We start from the raw sequence: 25,129 nt of genomic DNA, 5'->3' as shown, positions 1-25,129 counted from the left end.
CCCCAAGAATTTAGGCTCTTAATGAAACTTAAATACAAAAGATGGAGGGTTGGGATGTGTATGATTATTTATATGGTTGCATTTTAAAGTTTAATTTTTTTAAATTAATTTTTAGTTCATTTGAATTAATGAATTTTAAAGATGGGAGAGGCTACATCATATTAATAGGTAAAGGGATTGTGCCAGTAGAAGATAAGTAATAGTGAAACAGAGATAGATGGGACTTAACAGCAATGGAGTGCCTGTCTTGGATAGGAAGGGATATACTTCTTGTTTTAAGACTAAGTAGAAGGCACTTCTATTCAGAATACATAGGGATACAGATAAATGGGAGTATAATTAAATTTAAGGAATGGAGGAGGGTTAGTTGATTGATTTCAGACCTGATGGCCCTGTTTCGTCTGGGAAAGGTATTTAGGGAGTTCTAGGGAAAAGGCTTAAAGAGTATTGAGAAGAGTACAGAATGTTTGCAGTATCTCCTGTTGGGAATGGAAGTGAGCCAGGGCCAAGTAAAGCATTTGATAAGTAGCAATGAATATTTGTAAATATAAATTTGAAGTAGCACTAATCTGCAATGTTTTGTGATTTTTTTTTTTCCTGGCAGTACATAGCTGATTGAATGTATAGGCAGAAAAGGGGACATGAAGTGATTAGGTTGATAATTTTCAGGGTAGGTGCCTTAAAAACAATATAAGTTTTAGGTTTTTAGTATATAATCCTTACATTTAAGACATAAGTAAAATAGCTTTATTTCTAACTAGTCAAATGATCAATAAGGATATAGGGTGTGTATAATCCCAAATCTAAAATTTTGCAGGAATAGAGACCTTAAAGATAATTTCTTTAAAGACAGTATAGAATATTTTTCTTCAGGGGATGAGCTATATCCTAATAAAAGTGTCCAATATTCTAGTTAAGCTGCAACTAAATTTTGAAGTACTGTAAATTATTCTGTGAATCCAACATCTGTCAGTTTCCTATGTGAATCCACAGAATAGTTTTAGACTTTCATTGAATACCTATTCTTGCCACCACCTTTTAAAGACCAACTTGATTATAGTAAAAATTTTATACTTATGATATCAGATTGGAAAAAAGAATCTAGAATGGAGACATTTATCATCATGGGTCTTGCATGTTGTATAGAAGATTGAAATTATTTTGTTCTACTAACTCTTGATTGATCTTATGATCTAGTGAAATAGATATGAAAATGTATTTATTATTTTACTATTATACCTACAGGACACTTGTGAACATTTTAATAGTTTATATTATTAGACTACCAACTTTAAAATATCCCTTGGAAATTCTTACATGAAACATAAATATTAAATGTATTTTCTTTATACAGGGATCAACCTATGGTGATGAAATTAATAATATCAAATATATTGTTTCAAAAATTAATGAAATTCTGGCTCATAATTCACCAGTTTTGATTGTTCAAAGATGGATACGTGGTTTCTTGGTTAGAAAAAAAATGAGGTATGTTTTCTTTACTATTTGAATATTAAAATAAGATAATAAAATCAGTGATAAGTCAATTTTTTAATAATATATATGTTTGTATTCTCTATCAGAATAGTATTTTATTGACTATTAGAACTCGTTTTAAAGAAAACACCATATACTCTGTAGTAATATTATAATATTTAGCATAATAAAAATTGATAATTTTACTTTTTATTTTAAATTTACCATATAAACAGCTAATCAATATGGTTTTTATTAATCATTGTTGGAGTAATTCTGCTAGTTTTCTTTTTATTAAACTTAAATACTTCAGTCAAAAACATATTAAATTTCTCTCATATAATGGGATGTAATAGAAATATAAGGCATATACTATATAATGGGATACAATAGAAATATAAATCATGAAACATGAAGATTTCATATTTTGAGGGGATGTGAAGATAATTTTTCTGAAACATCTGCTACCACATCAATCTACATACCCTTTAGTTAGCTGTCTTTTCCTCTCTCTTCATTTCCTGTATTCCTTTCCAATGGCTGGCATTTGCAAACAGAGAAAAACTTTTCTTGCAAACATCTCTCAGCATTTTAATTGGGGAGATCAGATAGGATACTCTACTGTCAACTTATTTGTATTAGTTATGCCAAACATCAAACATATGAAAAAAATAATAGAACATTCTCATATAGTTTACTCTCCAGATGCTAAATGCAGAGTTCAGAAGACAGAAATGAAATTTGGCCCTGAAAAATAGGCAGGATTAAATAGTTCTTGAGTTGGGCAGTGGGCATGGCCTGAGAAAGCAAAATTAGAAAGTTCCACTGAAATGATATTCAACATTCTCTGGTGAGGCTGAGAGAATGTTCTCCTGCATTAGCCTGAATGTGCTAAATCACAGGGCAATAGCGCCGATAAAGAGGTAATTATGAGGGACAAGTAGCAAATCTGACCATAACTTCCTTCTTCTGAGGAAGAAGTTCCATTTACTCTTCAAACCAAGTCAAAGAGAGAGTGGGCTCAAAAGTGGGGGCACATAAAATAATTTGGAATAAAAGATGTGGGAAAGTTTGTAGGCAGTTACTGATAGGTACATATTTTTTCTATCTCATGTTCCATTTAAATTTAGTATGCATTTTACATGAAATAAGTGTCTAATGAAAGGGACCTGTCTTTATGCCCCCAGATTTAGTTTTTCTCTCTTAGATCAAGATTTCCTCTAATACTCATGTAGCATGAGATAAAAACCTTGTGCATGGAAACAATTTCTGAAAATTTAGTATGTGTGAACAGAGTTTGAATGAGCTTTGTGGAAAGAGATTTCAGTAATGGTAATAGATCACAGTGGTTCAAGGCAGACTGATTTTGATTATTTTTCTCTTTAAAATGATGTTCCATTAGTCCCCTTACTTAACTGCTCTGAGCCTGAGTTTCCTCATATGTCGAATGGTAGAGAGCAGGGGCTAAAAGCAGGACTTACTTCACTCTTTGCTTGTGGGAATTAAAATCATGAATATAAAGCATAGCTCAATCTTACTAGCTGCTATATTTTAAATATCATCACTTTTGTTATATCTGTGCTCTCTGCATTATTTGATTCCATGGGAAACATACTCTGTATCTTTTCTTTTTTGATTCTTGCTCCCTTTTAATTACATTTATGACAGCATATGCATAGTAATCTTTCAAAAATATAAATCTGATTTGATTCACCAACTTAATATCCTTCAATTGCTCCTAGTTTTTTTTAGGGCAAATGGCTGGGATATTTGCCCCTACAATGTTCATAACATACTGTCATTATCACTAGCACTTACTATGCTATATTGCAGTTGTCTATATAATTATCTATATCTCCAGATGTACTGTACATTCTGAATCTCTAGCATATAACAGAGTGCTTGACATGTGTTAGGTGTTCAAAACATACTTTGCACAGTTGATAAATACATAAATAAATGGATTGTGAAAACTAGAATCAGAAAAGTAGATCTGGATTAATCTATGGGAAAATAAAAACAGAAAGGAAGTGGGAAACATGCAAAGCTACTCTGAGAAGTGCCTATGGATTCCCCCAACCTAAAGGTACAAATGATTAGTCCTATCATATGTCTATTTCTAGCTATGAGAGGTATCTCACCACAGCCAAATACTTTGCACTTTGCTTGGAAACTGTTCACTTAAACTGCTTGAAATTTTATATACATCCTTGAAATATCATATACTGCCTGAATTTAGAAAACTGTTATGATTAATGCTATTTTAAAGTGATGGTGCTTCTAATAGGGATGATACAGTGCAAAGGAGGTATACTTTTTATTTTTATTTTTTTTAATTTTAATCCAGTATAATTAACATAAGATATCAGTTTCAGGTGCACAATGCAGTGATTCAGTCCTTCCACAAACTACTCAGTGCTCATCATGATAAGTGTACTCTTAATCTCTTGCACTTATTTTACCCATTTATCCACCCAACTTAAGTTCCCTCTGGTAACCATCAGTTTGCTCTGAATAGTTAAGAGTCTGTTTCTTGGTTTGTCTCTCTCTCTCTCTCTCTCTCTCTCTCTCTCTCTCTTTTTGTTCATTTGTTTTGTTTCTTAAATTCCACATATGACTGAAAACATAATGGTATTTGTCTTTCTCTGACTGGCTTATTTCGCTTAGCATTATACCCTCCAGATCCATCCATGCTGCTGTAGAAGGCAAAATTTCATGGCTGAGTAATTGTGTGTGTGTGTGTGTACGTGTACTTTTTACTTTTATTTTATCCATTTGTCTATCAATAGACACTTTGGCTGCTTCCATAATTTGGCTATTGTAAATAATGATGCAGTAAACATAGGAGTGCATATATATCTTTTCAAATTAGTGTTTTCGCACTCAGGGTAAATAGTAGTGTGATTACTGGATCATGTGTTAATTCTAATTTTAATTTTTAGAAGAACTTCTATAGTGTTTTCCGCAGTGGCTGCACTAGGTTGCATTCCCACCAACAGTACATGAGGGTTCCTTTTTCTCCACATCTTTGCCAATATTTGTTTCTGATGTTTTTGATGTTAGTCATTCTGACAGGTTTGAGGTGATATTTCATTGTAGTTTTGATTTGCATTTCACTGACAATGAGTCATATTGTGTGTCTTTTTATGTGTTTGTTGGCCATCTGTATGTCTTCTTTGGAGAAATGTCGTTCATGTTTTCTGCCCATTTTTAATTGAATTATTTGGGGTTTTTTTGGATGATGAATAGTTTAAGTTCTTTATATATTTTGGGTACTACACCTTTACCAGATATGTCACTTGCAAATATCTTCTCCCATTCAATAGGTTGTCTTTTGGCTTTGTTGATTGTTTCCTTTGCTTTGGAGAAGATTTTTATTTTGATGAAGTCACAGTGGTTTATTTTGCTTTTGTTTCCCTTGCCTCAGAGGACAGATCTAGAAAAATGTTGCTATGGCCAATGTCAGAGACATTACTTCCTATACTCTCTTCTAGGATTTTTATGGTTTCAGGCCTAATATTTAGGTCTTTATACACTTGGAATTTATTTTTGTGTATAAGAAAGTGGTCCAGTTTTCCCAACACCATTTGTTGAAGAGACTGTCTTTTTCCCATTGCATATCCTTTTATGCTTTGTTGAATTTTACTTGACCATTTAATTGTGGGTTTATTTCTAGGCTCTCAATTATAACCCACTGATCCCTCTGTCTATTTCTGTGTCAAAACTATACTGTTTTGATGACTACAGCTTTACAGTATATCTTGAAATCTGGGATTGTGATACTTCCAGTGTTGTTCTTTTTCAAGATTTCTCTGGCTTTTCAGGGTCTTTTGTGGTTCTATACAAATTTTAGGGTTGTTTGTTTTAGTTCTGTAAAAAATGCTGTCTATATTTTGATAGGGATTGCATTAAATCTGTAGATTGCTTTGGGTGGTATGGACATTTTTTTAATATGAAATTTACTGTCAAATTGGGTTTCCATACAACACCCAGTGCTCATCCAAACAGGTGCCCTCCTCAATGCCCATCACCCACTTTCCCCTCCCTCCCACCCCCCATCAACCCTCAGTTTATTCTCAGTTTTTAAGAGTCTCTTATGGTTTGCCTCCCTCCCTCTCTAACTTTTTTTCCCCTTCCCCTCCCCCATGGGTTTCTGTTAAGTTTCTCAGGATCCACATAAGAGTGAAAACATATGGTATCTGTCTTTCTCTGTATGACTTATTTCACTTAGCATCGCACTCTCCAGTTCCATCCACATTGCTACAAAGAGCCATATTTCATTCCTTCTCATTGCCACGTAGTATTCCATTGTATATATAAACCACAACTTCTTTATCCATTCATCAGTTGATGGACATTTAGGCTCTCTCCATACTTCGGCTATTGTTGAAAGTGCTGCTATAAACGTTGGGGTACAAGTGCCCCTATGCATTAGCACTTCTGTATCCCTTGGGTAACTTCCTAGCAGTGTTTTTGCTGGGTCATAGGGTAGATCTATTTTTAATTTTTTGAGGAACCTCCACACTGTTTTCCAGAGTGGCTGCACCAGTTTGCATTCCCACCAACAGTGCAAGAGGGTTCCTATTTCTCCACATCCTCTCCAGCATCTGTAGTCTCCTGATTTGTTCATTTTAGCCACTCTGACTGGCGTGAGGTGATATCTGAGTGTGGTTTTGATTTGTATTTCCCTGATAAGGAGTGATGTTGAGCATCTTTTCATGTGGCTGTTGGCCATCTGGATGTCTTCTTTAGAGAAGTGTCTATTCGTGTCTTCTTCCCATTTCTTCACTAGATTATTTGTTTTTTGGGTGTGGAGTTTGGTGAGTTCTTTATAGGTTTTGGATACTAGCCCTTTGTCTGATACGTCATTTGCAAATATCTTTCCCCATTCCGTCGGTTGACAATATTTGTTTCCCCAACCCATGAGCGTGGATTATCTTTATATTTGTTTGTGTCATCTTCAGTTTCTTTCACCAGTATTTTATAGTTTTCAGAGTACAGGTCTTTCACTTCCTTTGTTAAGTTTATTGCTAGATATTTTACTATTTGTGGTGCAATTGTAAATGGGATTGTTTTCTTAATTTCTCATTCTACTATCACATTGTTAGGGTATAGGAATCCAATGGATTCCTGAATATTGGTTTTGTATCCTGTGACCTTATTGAATTTATTGATCAGTTCTAGTAGGTTTTTGATTGAGTCTTTAGCATTTTCTATATATAGTATCATGTCATCTGTAAAAAAGAGAAAGTTTTACTTCCTCCTTACCAATTTGGATGGCTTTTGTTGATTTTTCATGTTTGATTGCTGTGGCTAGGACTTCCAGTACTATGCTGAATAAAAGTGGTGAAAGTGGTCATCCTTGTCCTGTTCCTGATCTTAGGGGGAAGTCTCTCAGATTTGCACCATTCAGTAAGATATTAGCTATGGGTTTTTATTTTATGCCACTTATTATGTTGAGGCATATTTCCTCTGCACCTACTTTGTTGAGGGTCTTTTTCATGAGTTGATGTCATACTTTGTCAAATGCTTTTTCTGTATCTAGTGAAATGATCATGTGTTTTTTTTTTTTTAACGTTTATTTATTTTGAGACAGAGAGAGGCAGAGCATGAACGGGGGAGGGTCAGAGAGAGAGGGAGACACAGAATCGGAAGCAGGCTCCAGGCCCTGGGCCATCATCAGCCCAGAGCCCGACGCGGGGCTCGAACTCATGGACCGTGAGATCGTGACCTGAGCTGAAGTCGGACGCTTAACCGACTGAGCCACCCAGGCGCCCCATGATCATGTGTTTTTTATCCTTTCTCTTGTTGATGTGATTTATCAAATTGACTAAATTGTGAATATTGAACAACTCTTGCATCCTGGTAATAAATCCCACTTGATGGTGTGATTAATTTTTTTTTTCTAAGGTATTGTTGGATTCAGTTGCTAATATTTTGTTGAGGATTTACCTGTAGTTCTCTTTTTTGTGATGTTTTTATCTGGCTTTGGTATTAAGGTAATGTTGGTTTCATAGAATGAATTTGGAGATTTTCCTTCCTCTTCTATTTATTGGAATAGTTTGTGAAGAATAGCTATTAACTCTTCTTTACATGTAGAGTAGAATTCACTGGTGAAGTCTTGGACTTTTGTTTGTTGGTAGTTTTCTGATTAGCAATTCAATTTCATTCTTGGTAATCCTCTTCAAAATTTCTAATTCTTCCTGATTCAGTTTTGGGAAATTGTATGATTCTAAGAATTTATTTATTTCCTCTAGATTGTCCCAATTTGTTGGCATATAATTTTTCATAATTTTCCCTTAAAATCCTTTGCATTTCTGTGGTGTTAGTTATTATGTCTCCTCTTTGATTTCTAATTTTGTTTATTTGAATCCTTCTCTCTCTCTCTCTTGCTCACATGAGTCTGGCTAGCGTTTATCAATTTTGTCCATCTTTTCAAAGAGTCAGTTCTTAGTTTCATTGATCTGTTCTATTTTTTTTTAAGTTTCTATTTCATTTATTTCTGTTCTAATTTTCAATGTTTCCTTCTACTTGTTTTTTTTTCTTTTTCTCTACCTCCTTTAGGTGTAAGATTATGTTGTTTATTTGAGATTTTTCTTTCCATTTGAGGTATTTTATAGTTTCATAATGTTGTGGTCAGAAAGATACATGGTATGGCTTCAGTCTTTTTGAATAAGTTGAGACTTGTTTTGTAGACTAACATGTGATCTCTTCTGGAGACTGTTCTGGGTGCACTTGGAAAGACTATGTATTCTGCTGTTTTAGGATAGAATGTTCTGAATGTATCTGTTAGATTCATGTGGCCCAATGTGTCTTTCAAAGCCACTGAATGATTCTTGTTGATTTTTTATTGGTGATCTATCCATTGATATAAGTGAGGTATTAAAGTCCCCTGCTATTATTGTATTATTATTGATTTCCTCCTTTATGTTTGTTATTAGCCTTTATGTATTTGAGTGCCTGCATGTTGGGTGCATAAATATTTAAATTATTGTATCTTCTTGTTGGATTGTTTCCTTTATGATTATATAGTGTCCTTGTCTCTTGTTACAGCCCTTGATTTAAAGTATATTTTGTCCATTGTATTGCCACTGAAGCTTTCTTTTCACTTCCATTTGTATGATAAGTGCTTTTCCATCCCTTCACTTTTAATCTGGCTTTATCTTTGGGCCTGAAATGATATAGTTGGGTCTTGCTTATTTATCCATTCTGTTACCGTATGCCTTTTGATTGATTAGTCCATTTATATTCAAAGTAATTATTGATAGGTATGTAGTTATTGACCTGATGTTAAATGTTTTATGGTTCTTTTTTGTAGTTCTGTTCTGTTTCTTTGTCTCTTGCTCTCTTTTATAAGTTTATTGGCTTATTTTTAGTGATATACCTGGATTCCTTTAGTGATATACCTGGATGCCTTTCTCTTTATTTATTTTTGTATATCTATGACCATTTTTTGATTTGTGTTTAAAGTTACTGTTAGGTAGTGTATATTAAGTTGATGATTGCTTAATTTCAAAACCATTTTAAAAGCACAAAATTTTTACTCCTCCCCCCTCTCACTTTTTAGATATATGTTGCCTTACTTTACCTCCTTTTATTTTGTGAATTGCTTGACTGATTTTTATAGATATATTTAATTTTACTGCTTTTGTTGTTCCTACTTTTCTTACTCTTGCTTATGTCGTTCCACTAAAAGAGTCCCCTTTAACATTTCTTATAAAGCTTGTTTAGTAGTGATGAATTTCTTTAACTTTTGTTTGCCTGGGATACTCTTTATCTCTCTTTCTATTCTAAATGATAGCCTTACTGCATAGAGTATTCTCGGTTGTAGATTTTTTTCTTTTAGCACTTTGAATATATCATAACACTTCCTTCTAGCCAGCAAAGTTTCTGCTGAAAAAAAAAATCAGCTTAATAGCTTTGTGGGGTTTCCCTTGTATGTAACTATTTTCTTTTCTCTTGCTGCTTTTAAAATTCTCTATCTCTACTTTTTGCCATTTTAATTACTATGTAGACACTTCCTTGGGTTGATTTTGTTGGGGGCTCTCTGTGCTTCCTGGATCTGGATTTTTGTTTCCTTCACCAGATTTGGGATTTTTTCAGCTATTATTTCTTTAAAAAAATTTTCTACCCCTTTTTCTCTCTTTTCTTTTGCTGAGATCCTATAATGTGAAGGTTAATATACTTGATGGTGTTGCTGATTCCCCTTAGTCTGTTTTCATTTAAAAATTTTTTTCCTCTTTTCTGTTCAGCTTGATTGCTTTCATTACCCTGTCCTCAAAGTCACCGATCCCTTTTTCTGGTTCCTCTAGTATTTATTCCATCTAGTGTATTTTTAATTTCAGTTATAGATTTCTTCATTTGTACACTTTTTCCCCCCGTCTGTTGAGGGTCTCACTGAGGTCCTCCACTCTTTTCTCAAGTCCATTGAGTATCTTTATGACCACTACTTTAAATTCTCTATCAAGAATATTGCTTATATCCATTTCATTTAGCTCTTTTGCTATGATTTTGTCCTGTCCTGTTCTTTCATTTGAGACATATTCCTCTGTCTCTTCCTTTTGTCTAACTTTCTATGTGTATTTCTATGTTAGGAAAGTCAACCACATATCCTACATTTGAAAGTAGAGGCCTTATGAAGAAGAGGTCATATAGTGCCCTAGAGTGCAATGTCCGCTGTTCACTAGAACTTGGCACTTCAGGGGTGTCTCCTATGTGTATGGTATGCACCCTACTGTTTTGCGTGAGCCACATTTGCCTTCAGTTCAGTCATCTGCAGTGGCTCTCTTTGCCTGTATGGAGCAGGATTTGGTCCTTTGTTGCCTTCAGTTCAGTCATCTTCAATGGCTCTCTTTGCTTGTTTGGAGCAGGATTTGGTCTTATGTTGTTGGAGCCATCTTGTATTTGAATTGAATCAGACCAGGCAATTGCCAGAATTGTGGGAGCATTAAACTGCAGGGCACTTTCCCTGTGGTGTCCCCTGAGAAGCTTTCATTGGTGGGTGGGGCCCAAAGTCAGATTAGATGTCTGTCTCCATCCCACTGCTGGGGCTGCAGTTGAACTGGTGTGTGTTACTTTCTTCCCCTCTCCCTTGGGCAATAGTCACTTTCAGGTGATGCTGATCCCTGTCAGATTTGTTTGTGCAGTGCCGAGTTGTGGCAGTGCTTTGGGTGCACTCCTGCCAAGGGTATATTGGATGGGGAGGGTCTGCAAGGGAGTGCAAGGATGAAGTATGCAGTGTTAGCAAGGTCTGGGCTAGTCTACTCTAGGAGGGGACCTGCAGTCACCTCAGAAAATTCCTGCTGAGGCTGGGCTGGAGACGTGGGTCTGCAGAAGAGCACAGGAGCAGGGCACGCTGTCAGCAAGCTAGGTGAAGAGTGTTTAGGCTGTGCTGGTTCCCACAAATATCCCTGTGTCTGGGATGTGGAGTGGGGAAGGGAAGGATCTGTTTCCAATGGCAGACAGCTGTTATCTGTTGGACATTTGTGTTTAGTTATAAACAAATGATTTTCCTCCCTCTCTGTTTTTATCTTATTTTTCCTTCCCTTCCCTTATGTTTATCTGTTGTTTCTTTAATTCCGTGTATGCGCGAAATCATTTATTTGTCTTTCTGTGACTGACTTCTTTCACTTAGCGTAATACACTCTAGTTCATCCACACTGTTGCAAATGGCAAGATTTCATTCTTTTTGATTGCTGGGTGCATTGTGTACACACACACATACACACACACCCCACATCTTCTGAATCCATTCATCAGTTGATGGACATTTGGTCTCTTTCCATAAGTTGGCTATTGTTGATAGTGCTGCTGTAAACATTGGGGTGCATGAATCCCTTCACATCAGCATTTTTGTATCCTTTGGATAAATACCTCGTAGTGCAGTTGCTGGGTCATAGGATAGTTCCATTTTTAATTTTTTGAGGAACCTCCATACTGTTATCCAGAGTGGTTGTACCAGTTTGCATCCCACCAACAGAAGTGTCCCCCTTTCTCTGCATCCTTGCTGACATCTGTTTCCTGACTTGTTCATTTTAGCCATTCTGACAGGTGTGAGGTGGTATCACATTGTGGTTTTATTTGTTTTTCCCTGATGATGAGTGATGTTGAGCGTCTTTTTATGTGTCTGTGTCTTCTTTGGAAAAGTGTCTGTTCATGTCTTCTGCCCTTTTCTCCACTGGATTATTTGGGTTTTTTGGGAGGGGGTGTTGAGTTTGGTAAGTTCTTTATAGATTTTGGATACTAACCCTTTATCTGATATGTCATTTGCAAATATTTTCTCCTATTCCATTGGTTGCCTTTTAGTTTTGTTGACTGTTTCCTTCACTGTGCAGAAGCTTTTTATTGTGTAAGAGACTCTTAAATACAGAAAACAAACTGAGGGGTGCTGGATCAGAGAAGGGTGGAGGGATGTGTTAAATAGATGATGGACACCATGGAGGGCACATTTAGGGATGAGCATTGGGTATCATCTGTAAGAGATAAATTACTGGGTTCTACTCCTGCAACCAAGACTACACTGTGTATCAACTAGCTTAAATTTAAAAAAAAAGAAGAAATGAAATTATGCATGGAAATTTGCACATGTCAAGTTCTATTGTTTAACCTATTCCAAATTCTGTGCTCTTTACTTTTCTTTGTTTTCTGAAGAACCCCAGTCTTTTTAGTAGGCAATTGTTTTTGGAAACAAGTATCTGGGAATTGGATATGTTCATTGTTACTAGAGTGTCATGTTTCCTAGGCCATTTTGGCAGACAGAATAGGAAATGGTTTATCTTTCACGTCATGAATTCATACTGACACCTCTAATGCTAATCCAAGAAGCGGGTTCTGTACTTCTCTCTACTTTCTATACTTTCTGTACTTTCCTTCCACATGTGACTTTTGGTTGCCAACATTATCAGTAATTTTGCTCATTAGCTTAATTCCAGTGGACACAAACAGTTTAGAATTGCTATACATAAACTACTTTCAACTGAGAACATATTTAATAAAGTTAAAATATATTGAAGATATTTTTTGTATTTATTCTGGAGATGTATATTTAAAATAATTGTTGAATAGGTACTTAGTGTTATCATAGTATATTATTAGCTCCTTTTCTAATAATTTTATTTCCTTTCAATTTTAAAATATCTATTTTCATCTTTTATTTCTCCCTTAAGGCATCTTCTGTTTATTATGCTCCTTCTAGTTTAGTATTTATTTCTAAAATGAATTTTAACATTCTGGTTCTTTTCTGAATCTTATTGTATTTCTAAACTTGTCTACTTCTAGTTTATGTGGTCTTGTATGCCTTTTATCATTTTCTTCATACCTTTTAGTTTATATTTTTTAAAAATAAGACTTTATTTTATTTTGGAGCAGTTTAAGTTACATATCAGTATTAAACAGAAGGTACAGAGATTTCTAATATACTCCCAACCTCTACTCATTTATAGCCTCTCCCTTATAAACATTCCCCATCAGACTGTGGTACCTTTGTTAAAACTGATGAACTTAAATTGACACGTAGTGATAACCCAAAGCCCATAGTTTACATTAGAATATACTCTGTGTTATATATTCTATGGCTTGGAAACATGTATAATGGTATGCATTATCATTATTGAATTACATAGTGTATTTTCTCTGCCTCCAAAAATTCTTTTCCTCTTCCTGTTCATTTCTCTTTCCACCTCTAACCCCTGGAAGCCCTGATTTTTTATTGTCTCCATGGATTTGCCTATTCTAGAATATCATATGGTTGCAGTCATACAATAGGTAGACATTTCAAATTGACTTTCACTTAGTAACATGTATTTAAGGTTTCTCCATGTGTTTTCATGGCTTGATAAGCTCATTTATTTTTAGAGCTGAATAATATCCCATTGTCTGTATGTACCTGTTTTTATCCATTCCCCTTTTGAAGAGCATATTGGTTACTTTCAAATTTTGACAATTATGAATAAAGCTGCTATAAACATCCATGTACAGGTTTTTGTGTGGACCTAAGTTTTCAACACCTTTGGATAAATACCAAGGAACATGATTGCTGGACTGTATGGAAAAATTTATTTAGTTTTATAAGAAATTGCCAAACTCTTTTCCAAAGTGACTGTATCATTTTGAATACCCACCAGCAGCGAATGAGGGTTTCTGGTTCATTGCTTCCTTGCCACTATTTGGTATTGTCATTGTTTCAGATTTTGGCTATTTTAATAGATGTGTAGTGGTATCTCATTGTTATTTTAATTTGCATTCTACTTATTTGCATATGATATCTACTGATTTGATTTGCATTTTCCATATGTTTATTTTCTAAAGAAAGTGTTTTATTATTATTTTTAAATGTTTATTTATTTTTGAGAGAGAGAGACAGAGCGTGAACAAGGGAGGGACAGAGAGAGAGGGAGACCAGAATCCAAAGCAGGTTCCAGGCTCTAGCTGTCAGTGCAGAGCCTGATGTGGGGCTTGAACCCACCAACCCTGAGATCATGACCTGAGCTGAAGTCAGTTGCTTAGCCAATTGAGCCACCCAGGTGTCCCCCATATGTTTATTTTCTATCTGTATACCTTCTTTGGTGAGATGTTACTTAAGGTATCTGACCCTTTTTTAAACTGTATTGTTTTCTTACTGTTGAATTTTAAGAATTCTTTGTTAATTTTGGAAAACAGTTCTTTATTAAGTATGTCTTTTGAAAATAGTTTCTCCTAATCTATAGTTTGTCTTCTCATTCTCTTGACTTTGTCTTTTGCAGAGCAGAAGTTTTTAATTTTAAGGAAATCAAGCTTATCAATTTTTTTCTCATAGATTTTGTCTTTGGTGTTGCATCTAAAAAGTCTTTGTCATATCCAAGGTAATCTAGTTTTTCGCCAATGTTATATCTTGTAAGAGTTTTATAGCTTTGCATTTTACATTTAGGTCACAGATCCATTTTGATTATTTTCAAGAAAGAAGTAATGAGGTTTGTATCTAGATTCATTTATTTATTTTTTGCAAATGGATGTTCCAGCGTATTTCTTGATGAGGCTGTCTTTGTTGCGTTGTATTGTCTTTGTTCCTTTGTCAATGATTAGTTGACTCTATATATGTTTATTTCTGAGGTCTCTATTCTGTTCCATTGATCTATTTATCTGTTCTTTTGCTAATACCTCCATGTCTTGATTACTGTGGCTTTTTAGTAATCTTGAAGTTGGGTAATGTCAGTCCTTCAATTTTGTTCTTCCATGTTGTATTACTGAGTCTGGGTTCTTTATGCCTTTCAGTGGAAGCTTTAAGATCAGTATGTCGCTATCCACAAAATAATCTACTGGGATTTTGATTGAGCTTGCATTGAATCTATAGATAAATTGGGAAGAACTAAAATCTTGACAATAATGACTCTTCCTTTCTATGAAACATTAAATCTCTCATTTATTTAATTCTTCTTTGATTTTGTTCATCAGAATTTTGTATGTAGTTTTCCTCAAATAGATCTTATACATATTTATTAGATTTGAGCCTAAATACTTAATTTTCAGGGGTGCTAATGTATGGTATTATGTTTTGCTCTTTCATTGTTGGTACATCAGAAAGTGATTGAATTTTGTGCATTAACCTTGTATTTTTCAACCTTGCTATAATTGCTATTTAGTTCCTCGAGGGTTTTTTGTTTGTTTGTTTTTTTATTTGTTTGTTTATTTGTCAGGTTTTTTTTTAGATTTTCTATGTAGACAATCATTCACAAAGAAAGGCGATTTTTTCCTTTTCAGTCTATATACCTTCAATATTCTTTTCTTGTCTTGTATTAGCTAGAACTTCCAGTACAGATGTTGAAAAGGAGTGATGAGAGGTCATCCTTACCTTGGACCTCATCTTAGTGAGAAAGCTTCTAGTTTTGCATTTTTAAGTATGATATCAGCGGTAAAGATTTTTGGTAGATATTTTATTTATTTATTTATTTATTTATTTATTTATTTATTTATTTATTTATTTTTATGTTTTATTTATTTTTGAGATAGAGAGAGAGAGAGAGACAGACAGACAGACAGACAGACAGAGAGAGCTCAAGCAGGAGAGGGCAGAGAGAGGGAGACACAGAATCTAAAGCAGGCTCCAGGCTCTGAGCTGTCAGCACAGAGCCCGACGTGGGGCTTGAACTCATGAACTGTGAGATCATGACCTAAGCTGAAGTCAGACACTTAACCTATTGAGCCACCCAGGTGTCCCAATGGTAGATACTATTTTTAACATGTTGAGGGAATTCTCCTTTATTCCTATCTTTCTGAGAATTTTTATCATGAATAGGTATTGAATTTTGTTAAATGTTTTTTCTGCATCTATTGATTAGGATCATCTGATTATTTCCTTCCCTCCCTCCTTTCTTCCCTTCCTCCTTTCCTCCCTCCCTCTTTTTCTTTCTTTCTTTCTTTCTTTCTTTCTTTCTTTCTTTCTTTCTTTCTTTCTTTCTTTCTTTCTTTCTTTCCCTGTTTATTTAATGGATTTAATGAATTGATTTTTGAATGTTTAACCAGCCTTGCATACCAGGGATAAATCCATTTGTGTAGTAGTGTATGATTCCTTTTATATATTGTTGGATTTGATTTGCTAGTATTTCATTTAAAATGTTTACATCTATGTTTCTGCATGATATTGGTCTGTGGCTTTTTCTTGTATGTCTTTGTCTACTTTTCATATTAGTGCAACTGGCTTTATAGAAGAGTTAGGGAGACTGTTCCTATCCACTAGAAGAAATTGTAGAGAATTCATATAATTTCTTTTTCTTTTTTTTTATTTATTCATTTTGAGTAAGAGAGAGCACATACTATCTGGGGAAGGGCAGAGAGAAGGGAGAGAGAGAATTCCAAGCCAGCTCCATGTTGTCAGTATGGAACCTGACCTGGGGGGGCTTGAATCTGAGCCAAAATCAATAGTCTCTCACTTAACCAATTGAGCCATCTGGGTGACCCTCCTCTAATTTTCATTTCTTTTCCTTCTTTCCTTCTTTTCCTTTCATTCGTTCTACTTTGAGTTTAATTTGCCTTTTTTTTTTCTAGTTTCATAAGGTGGAAGCTGAGATTACTGCTTTTTTGCTTTTTGTTCTTCTTTTTTAACATATGCTGCCAATGCTATACATTTCACTCTAAGTACTACTATCACTGCATTCCACAAATTTTGATAAGTTGTGTTTTCACTTTTAGTTCAAAATATCTTGAAATTTCCCTGAAGATTTCTTCTCTGACCCTTACATTATTTAAAAGTATGTCATTTTTCTCCCTGTATCTTGAAAATTTCCAGGTATCTTTCTGTTAATTAAAAAAAAATTAAGTTTATTTATATTTAGAGAGAGACAGAGAGAGCGAGTGGGGAGGGATAGAGAGAAAGGAAAATAAAGAATTCCAAGCAGTCTCCACACTGTCAGCACAGAGCCCGATGGCAGGGCTAGAATTCATAAACCACAAGTTCATGACCTGAGCTGAAACCAAGAGTTGGAAGCTTAACCTACTGAGCTACCCAGGTGACCTATCTTTCTGTTATTAATGTCTAATTTCATTCTTTTGTGATCTGAGACAGACATTGTACGATTTATTTGTTTTAAGTTTGTTAAGGTATGTTTTTGAACCAGAATAGACCAGAATGTGGTCTAGTTGAATAGACCAGAAATGTGGTCTAGGTGAATGTCCGATGTGAGCCTAAATAAATATGTATTTTACTGTCAGTTTATATCTTGTTGATTGATGGTGCCATTTAGTTCAGCTATATTTGTACTGATTTTTTGCCTGTTGTATCTGTCCATTTCCGATAGAGAGTTGTCCCCCTATGATAGTGGACTAATCTGTTTCCCTTTGCAATTCTATTAGTTTTTGCCTCACTTAGTTTCATATGCTCATTAGGCACATACATGTTAAGCACTGTGATATCTTCTTGGAAATTTTACCCCTTTATTATTATGCAATACCCTGACAACTTTCCTTGCTTGGAAGTCCTTTTTTGGAAGTTAATATAGCTACTCCTGCTTTCTTTTAATTAGTGTTAGTAAGGTACAAATTTCTCTAGTACTCTACTTTTAATCTATTATATTTTAGACAACATATAGTTGTGTTTTTTTAATACACTCTGACAATATCTGTCTTTTAAATTTGTGCATTTAGACTATTGACATTTATAGTGATTATTGATACACCTAGATTAATTTATTACCATATTCATTACTTTCTTCTGTTTGTTGTCATTGTTCTTTGTTCCTATTTTGTTTTTTACTCTTTTTCTGCCTGTTGTAGTTTTAATTATTTTCTGTTATTTCATTTTCTCTTCTTTCTTAGCATATCAGTTATACTCCTTCCTTTTTAAAATTTTTTGTTGACTTTTTTAAGGTTTGCCCTAGAGTTTGCAATATAAATTTGCAGATAACCCAAGCCCACTTCCATTTTTTTAAAATTATTTTTATTATTATTTTTAAAATTTCCATCCAAGCTAGTTAACATATATTGTAATAATGATTTCAGGAACAGAATTTTAGTGATTCATCACTTACCTATAATGCCTACTGCTCATCCCAACATCCCAAGGGATTAATGCCCCTTGCCAATTTAACCCTTTCCCCTACCCAAAACCCCTCCAGCAACCCTCAGTTTGTTCTCTGTATTTAAGAGTCTCTTATGGTTTGTCTCTCTTTCTGTTTTTATTTTATTTTTCTTCCCTTCCTGTAGTTCATCTGTTTTGTATCTTAAATTCCACATATGAGTTAAGTCATATGATATTTGTCTTTCTCTGACTGACTGATTTCGTTTAGCATAATACACTCTAGTTCCAATCATGTTTTAGCAAATCAAGCCCATTTTCAAATGATACTATAGTACTTCACAGGTAGTGTTAGTACCTTATAATACCTTATAATAACAAAACAATCCTAATTCCTTCCTCCTGTCCCTTGTATCATTTCTTTCATTTTATCCATATATAAAGCATACATTAGATATATATCTATATACTTCCTCCTGTCCCTTGTATCATTTCTTTCATTTTATCCATATATAAAGCATACGTTAGATATATATCTATATACATATATATAATTTGTGTGTGTACGTACATATAAATATCTACATAATTGAATATATTATTGGTATTATTTTGAACAAAATGTTGTCTGAAATGTTATCTGTTAGATCAATTAAGAATAAGAAAAATAAAGGTTTTTTTTAAAAAAAAGACAAAAGTTTAATTTTAGCTTCATTTATTCCTTCATTGGTGCTCTTCCTTAATTTTTACAGGTTCAAGGTAATGACCTATTTTATTTTTCTTCTTTCTAAAGAACCTCTTTTAACATTTGTTGCAAGGCAGGTACTAGCAACAAATTTCCTCAGTTTTTGTTTGTCTGAAAAAGTCTTTATTTTTCCTTCACCTTGAAGGGTAATTTCATAGTGAATAGAATTCTGGGTTGGTGTTTTCTTTCTTTCTTTTTTCTTCCAATAGTAAACATTTTACTTCATTTTCTTCTTGCATAATTTTTGTGGAAAAGACATATATAATTCTTATCTTTTTACATCTATCAAGACTGTTTGCTTTGGGGCACCTTAGTGGCTCAGTCGGTTAAGCATCCTGCTTCGGCTTAGGTCATGATCTCCCGATTTGCGAGTTCGAGCCCTGTTTTCGAATTTGAGCCATTTTGGAGTTCAAGCCCTGCATGGGTTCTCTCCTGTCAGCAGGAGCCCTTGGATCCTCTGTCCCCTCTTTCTGCCCCTTTCCCGCTTGTGTGCACATGCTCTCTCTCTCTCTCTCTCACAAAAATATTTAGATATTTTTTGCTTTATCTCTGATTTTCTGTAGTTTAAAAATAATATGCCTCAGTGAATTTTTTACATTTTTTCTGCTTTGTTGTCTATGAGTCACCTGGATATATGGTTTGATGACTGACATTAATTCAGGGAAACTTTTCACCATTATTGTTTCAAATATTTCTCCTTTTCTTTCTGATATTCCCATCATACATTACTATACTTTTATTGTCCTATAGACTTTGGATGTTCTGTTCTGCTTTTCTCAGTCTTTGTTATCTTTTCCTTTTCCTTTTGAAAAATTTTAATTGACCTCTTGGTCAGAAAGTTGCTGTTCAGCCATGTCCAGGCTACTAACAAGCCCATCATGAACATTCATCATTTCTGTTACACTGTTTTTGATCTGTAGCATTTATTTTTTGATTCTTTCTTAGGATTTACATCTCTCTGCTCACGTTTCTTATCTGTTTTTATATGCTGTATACTTTAAAGCTTTTAGCATATTATTTATAGTTGTTTTAAGTTCTGGTCTGATAATCCCAACATCCCTGCCACATATTTCTGATGATTGCTTGGTCTCTTCAAATTGTGGGTTTTTTCCCCTTTTGATATTCCTTGTAATTTTTTTCCTGATACCTAGACATGATATATTGGGTAAAAAGAACAATTGTAAATAGGCCTTAATTTTATGGTGTGGATGAGGGTATCTTTAGTACTGTGATTAAGTTTCAATCTTTTAATGAGTCTATGCTTATGGACTGTGAACTTCACAAGAGTTTTTGTTTTTTTCTCCCCCCCCATCCCCTATGTGTGACTGGATTGCTGGAGTGGGTTGGATTTGGGTTTTCCTTTCTTGCAGATCAGTTAGGCTCTTATAATACCACAGCAGGTTAGGCTCTGGTTAAATAATTTTATCTGGGAGCAAGCTTTGTTAAGAACAGAGTACTCTGGTATGTTTCAAAATGGTTTCCTTCCCTTCCCTTTTCTGGAAGCATAAGGAGATTTTTCTTTGGTATCTACTGTGGGAACCTGATTGGACTCTTAGAGGTAAATGCCACAATATTGTGGCAGCCCTCTTATGACTGCAAACACCTGGCGTTTTTTTTTTTTTTTTTTAGTTTATTTATTTTGAGAGAGAGAGAGAGAGAGAGAGAGAGAGAGAGAGAGAGAGATCCAGCAAGCAGGGTAGAGGCAGAGGGAGATGGAGAGAAAGAATCCCAAGCAGGCATTTTGCTGTCAGCGCAGAGCTCAATGCAGGGCTCTATCTCACAACCCTGAGATTATGACCTGAGCTGAAATCAAGAGTCAGATGCTTAACTGACTGAGCCACCAAGGCACACCTTCCCTGGAGTTTTTAACTCTCAAGAGTTATACATGCAGCCTCCGGCACTTCATCAATGACAGTTCAGGTTTCACTACCCCAGGACTGGTTTCGATGGCAGTTTCCTCTTGTGACTCTTTCCTTAAGTAAATGTAATGACTTATATTCGCCTGTCTGTCTCTCCAATCTTGGGGCAGCAGTTTGCCCTGTGTTCTCCAACACTCTTAGGTATCTAAGAAGAATCATTGGTTTTTCAGTCTTTTTAGCTTTTTAGTTGTTAGGACAAAATGGAAATTTCCAAGTTCCTTATATGCAGAACTGGATTTAAGTTTATTTTGAAATAATAGGTTATAGTTTTTATTTTTGTTGTAGGCTTCACTGTCTGGCTTGCTTTATTGTCCTTAGTGATATTATTTGGTGGTGGTGGTGGCAGTGCTTTTCCTCCTCCTCCTCCTCCTCCTCCTCCCCCTCCTCCTCCTCCTCCTCCTCCCTCTCCTCCTCCTCCTCCTCCCTCTTCTCCTCCCTCTTCTCCTCTCCCTTCTCCTCCCCTTCCCCTCCTTCTCCTCCTCCTCCTCCCCCTTCTCCTCCCCCTTCGCCTCCCCTTCCCCTCCTCCTCCTCCTCCTCCTCCCCCTTCTCCTCCCCTTCCCCTCCTCCTCCTTCTCTGTCTTCTTCTTTTTGCTGTATAATAACTGTATAGGATTAGATTGTGATCCTTTTGTATTGCCCTTTTTATGACAAAATAGTTTTTTTTTGAACTTTAAGAAGAAACTTTCCTTTAAGTTCTAACGTAATTTCTGTTTTGTTTGTTGTATGTGTGTGGACCTATGTGTAGTTTCTGAAAATATCATGGCTTACTTTCTGAGTTCTCGGACTATGGTCCACAGCACCTCCTTTTTAACGTGGAGTTGTTTTCTCTCTCTTTTTCTCTCCAGTTTTGATTCTGTCTTCAAGGAGTTTCTTCTAAATTTTGGGCTTTGACCTAGAGGGGAGCATTGGCTACTTCTGGAGTTCATAGACCCAGAATACTCCAGACCCTTCCAGTCCTACCAAGGATCCCTTGTATTCACACAGTATTGGAATATGCAAAACCCCTCCCAGGATTTAGGCTCTGTTTTTAAATTCTCTCTCTAAGCTTTCCAGGGAATGTGTTCACTTTTTTGTTTTATTCCTAACTATCAGATGCCTGATTGCTTTTATCTGTTTCCTCCTGCATAATTGCTAATACCACAGTGGTCTTATAGATGTAATTTTTTTTTTACCCATTCTTTCACATTTTGGATTTCCTGGGGATACCCTGTTATGTAATATTGTTATAGAAAATTAAAAATCTTTTCTAACTGTCATGTCTGCTTTTATCCCTGGGTGCCCTCATAAAACAGCTTTGCCAGCAATATAGATTCACCAACTATTCCTAACCAAATTTCTGTGACTTCTGTATTTTAGGTGATATGTATTAGCTCAATTTGTTGATTAAAAATATAAGGGGGTACAAAAATGAAGTATCCTACATTCACATTAAGAAAGAAATAGAGGAACTTGAATTTTTAAGTATCAAAAGAGTTAAGAGTAATTTAAAATCGTTGAATAATATCTGACATAGCATATGGAAATAGTGTATGTATGGAACACTATTAGTTTATGTAAACTATATACAGATAGTATTTGAAATAGAAAAAAGTGTCAAGTATAGGGATGACATTTTCAAAAAGACAGATTTAATCTTGTTTTCTAAGCAAAATCTATTATGATTGTATGAATTGTATGGTTATAAACTTTTTAAATATGTAGTATTAAAGTAGGAGCTGTCTGAATACCATGGTTGCAATAAATTGGACTTTAGCAGAAGTCAGGGTTCATTATATATAACATTTAAAATACCTAGATTCTATTTCTCAGTAAATATGACTAAATTCATTTATATATATTTGAAAATAATATGTGATCCTATTCAGACTAGGAGCAAGATAAGGAGAGTCATAATCATCACTATTATATTATCGTTTCCTGAAAGCTTTATCTAATTTGATAATTTATGTAAGAGAACAAACTATATATTTGTATGTTTTAGTCATAATTGGATTCAGTTCTCAGTAATAGAGAACTCCCAAAATGATGGCTTAAATTAGGCAAAAGTTTTTTTTTCATATTTGAAGAGTCAGTATTCCAAGAAGTCCAGGCCTGTGACTGCAAAAAAAATCTGGTCCCAAGTTGTTGTCTGGTCCTTTAAGAAGAAGTTTGCCAACCTCTGCTATGTAGCCTCTCCTGATAGCCCAAGAGGAAGGCTGATTGATATCGCACAACCCAGGTTTGTTGGGAATTAAAGATGCTAGGAACCTGTATAAGTAGAAGCATAAGTGCTGCTACAAATAAGAGCATTTATTGAATCTCAGTTTTAGAATCAAACTTTCCTACTTGATGCTGAACTGCTGGACAGCTGACGTTCTCTTCTCCAGTTAGTCCCTCATCTCCACTTTATTCTCGGGAGAGGTTAAATTAAACACTCCTTACACTACAGACCTGGGATATTTTATGGTGGGGTGTATTTTAACAAAACTGTAGGGATTTGTTAAAATTTTATGAGATTTCCAGTTACCTTATCTACAAAATAGTAGTCTTTTATTCTCCGGTATGGAGATTAAATATTTCTTTCTGGAGAAACTGCCATCTCAAGATAAAATCCTGACAGTTGGGGTTCTTCCAATGAAACCGCAATCAGATCACCCCACATCAAACTTAGTTGAGAGCTTGTTTGGAGGTTCTAGCAAGGGAACACAGCTATTCATTTACCCTTGACCAAATAACAGTCCTTCTCTATCAGAATAAATCATCCTTTCTCCTAGCATACAGCTTTGGGAAGCATGCACATGGAGCAGTGAGGGAGGAGGGGAGTACTTGCCTAGCCACCCAGATCAGCTGAATCAACCCTGTGATCAATGGGGTGACAGACGTACAAGCAGATCAAGCCAAAAAAGACCCCAAGTAGTCACACATTCTTGAAAAATAGAGTTGGAGGTATCATAATCCAGACTTCAAGTTATACTACAAAGCTATAGTAATCAAAAAAGTGTGGTACGGGCACAAAAACAGACACCTAAATCAATGGAACAGAAGACACAGAAATGAACCCAGAACTATATGGTCAATTAATCTTTGACAGAGCAGGAAAGAATATGCAATGGGAAAAAGACAGTGTCTTCAACAAATGCTGTTGACAATATTGGACATCTACATAAAAGCAAAAAATGAAACTGGATCACTTCCTTACATCATACACAAAGATAAACTGAAAGTAGATTAAAGACCTAAATGTGAGACCTGCATCGATAAAACATCCTAGAAGCGAGCTCAGGTAGTATTGTCTCTAACATTGGCCTTAGCAACATTTTTCTAGATATGTCTTCTGAGTCAAGGGAAACAAAAGCAAAAATAAACTATTGGGACTTCATCAAATAAAAATCTTCTGCACAACAAAACAATCAACAAAACTGAAAGACAACCTACGAAGTGGGAGAAGATATTTGCACATGACATATTCAATAAAGTTTCAGGTAAAGAAGATGTTATATAAATGTAAAATGAATATTATTCAGCTAAAAAGAACAAAATCTTGCCATTTGAAACAACATGGGTGGAAATAAAGAGTATTATGCTGAGTAAAATAAGTCAGAGAAAGATAAATACCATATGATTTCACTCATATGTGGAATTTAAGAAACAAAACAAATGAACAAAGGAAAAAAAATAAAGAGGAGACACACCAAGAAACAGACTCTTAACCAAAGAGAACAGACTGATGGTTACCACAGCCAAGGAGAGGGGAGAATGTGTGAAGTAGCTAACAGGGATTAAAAAGTACACTTATCATGAGGAACACTGAACAAAGTATAGAATTGTTGAATCACTGTATTGTATACCTGAAACTAATATAACACTGTATGTTTACTGGAATTAAATTTAAAAACTTAAAGAAATTTAGTTGGTAATTACTCAAATATAGAGAAATATTTAATATGTTTTACTTAGAGTTGAAAGGACAGCCAAGGTCATTAGATGTTGATTAATGCCTCTGTACCTGTAGAGTAAAACAAACAAAATAAAGGAATGCAGGTTAATAGAGAGTTTGGGGAGATTTTTCCCTCTAATACTTGCAATATACTTTTGTTGGGCATGTAATTTTAGGCTGGTAGATATTTTCTATTGATTCATTGAATGTATTTTTATCTTTTTTGGCTTTCATTGTTGTTGTTGAAAAGTAAACTATCAGGCTACTTGTTCCCCTATAGGTTATCTTTATTTTTTCTCTTACTACATGTAAACCTAAGATATCTCCATTTTCTGAAGGTGTTTACTTTGACACTTGTCAGAATCTATTCCTTTTTATTATCCAACTTAAGATTTGCAGACTTTATGCATCTAGGAATTGGTTTCTCCTTTATCAGTTCTGGATGATTTCTAGTCATCAGGTTATTGATACCCTCTCCAAAACATTCTTCTTATATGAAATTATCTCTTTGCAATGGTGGTATCTAAGTGTATTAACAGGTTGACCACAGCAGAGGTCATGGTCACAGACTAATATTTCTGTATTTGGA

The 25,129-nt window shown here is 34.9% G+C and overlaps 1 protein-coding gene across 9 annotated transcripts in view; it reads left to right on the top strand.

Annotated features, from left to right (window-relative positions):
• LRRIQ3 (leucine rich repeats and IQ motif containing 3) overlaps window positions 1–25,129 on the top strand; it is a 367,465-nt gene that overhangs the window by 54,644 nt on the left and 287,692 nt on the right. For all 9 annotated transcript variants that reach the window (XM_045036014.1, XM_003990225.5, XM_045036013.1 and 6 more), the window contains one exon: window positions 1,355–1,488. In XM_045036014.1, the coding sequence (XP_044891949.1) occupies window positions 1,355–1,488 (134 nt within the window). The remainder of the gene's footprint in view (window positions 1–1,354; window positions 1,489–25,129) is intronic.

Source organism: Felis catus, chromosome C1, assembly GCF_018350175.1.
Source record: "Felis catus isolate Fca126 chromosome C1, F.catus_Fca126_mat1.0, whole genome shotgun sequence".
Lineage (NCBI taxonomy): Eukaryota > Metazoa > Chordata > Mammalia > Carnivora > Felidae > Felis > Felis catus.
This window is presented reverse-complemented; position numbering and strand designations above follow the sequence as displayed.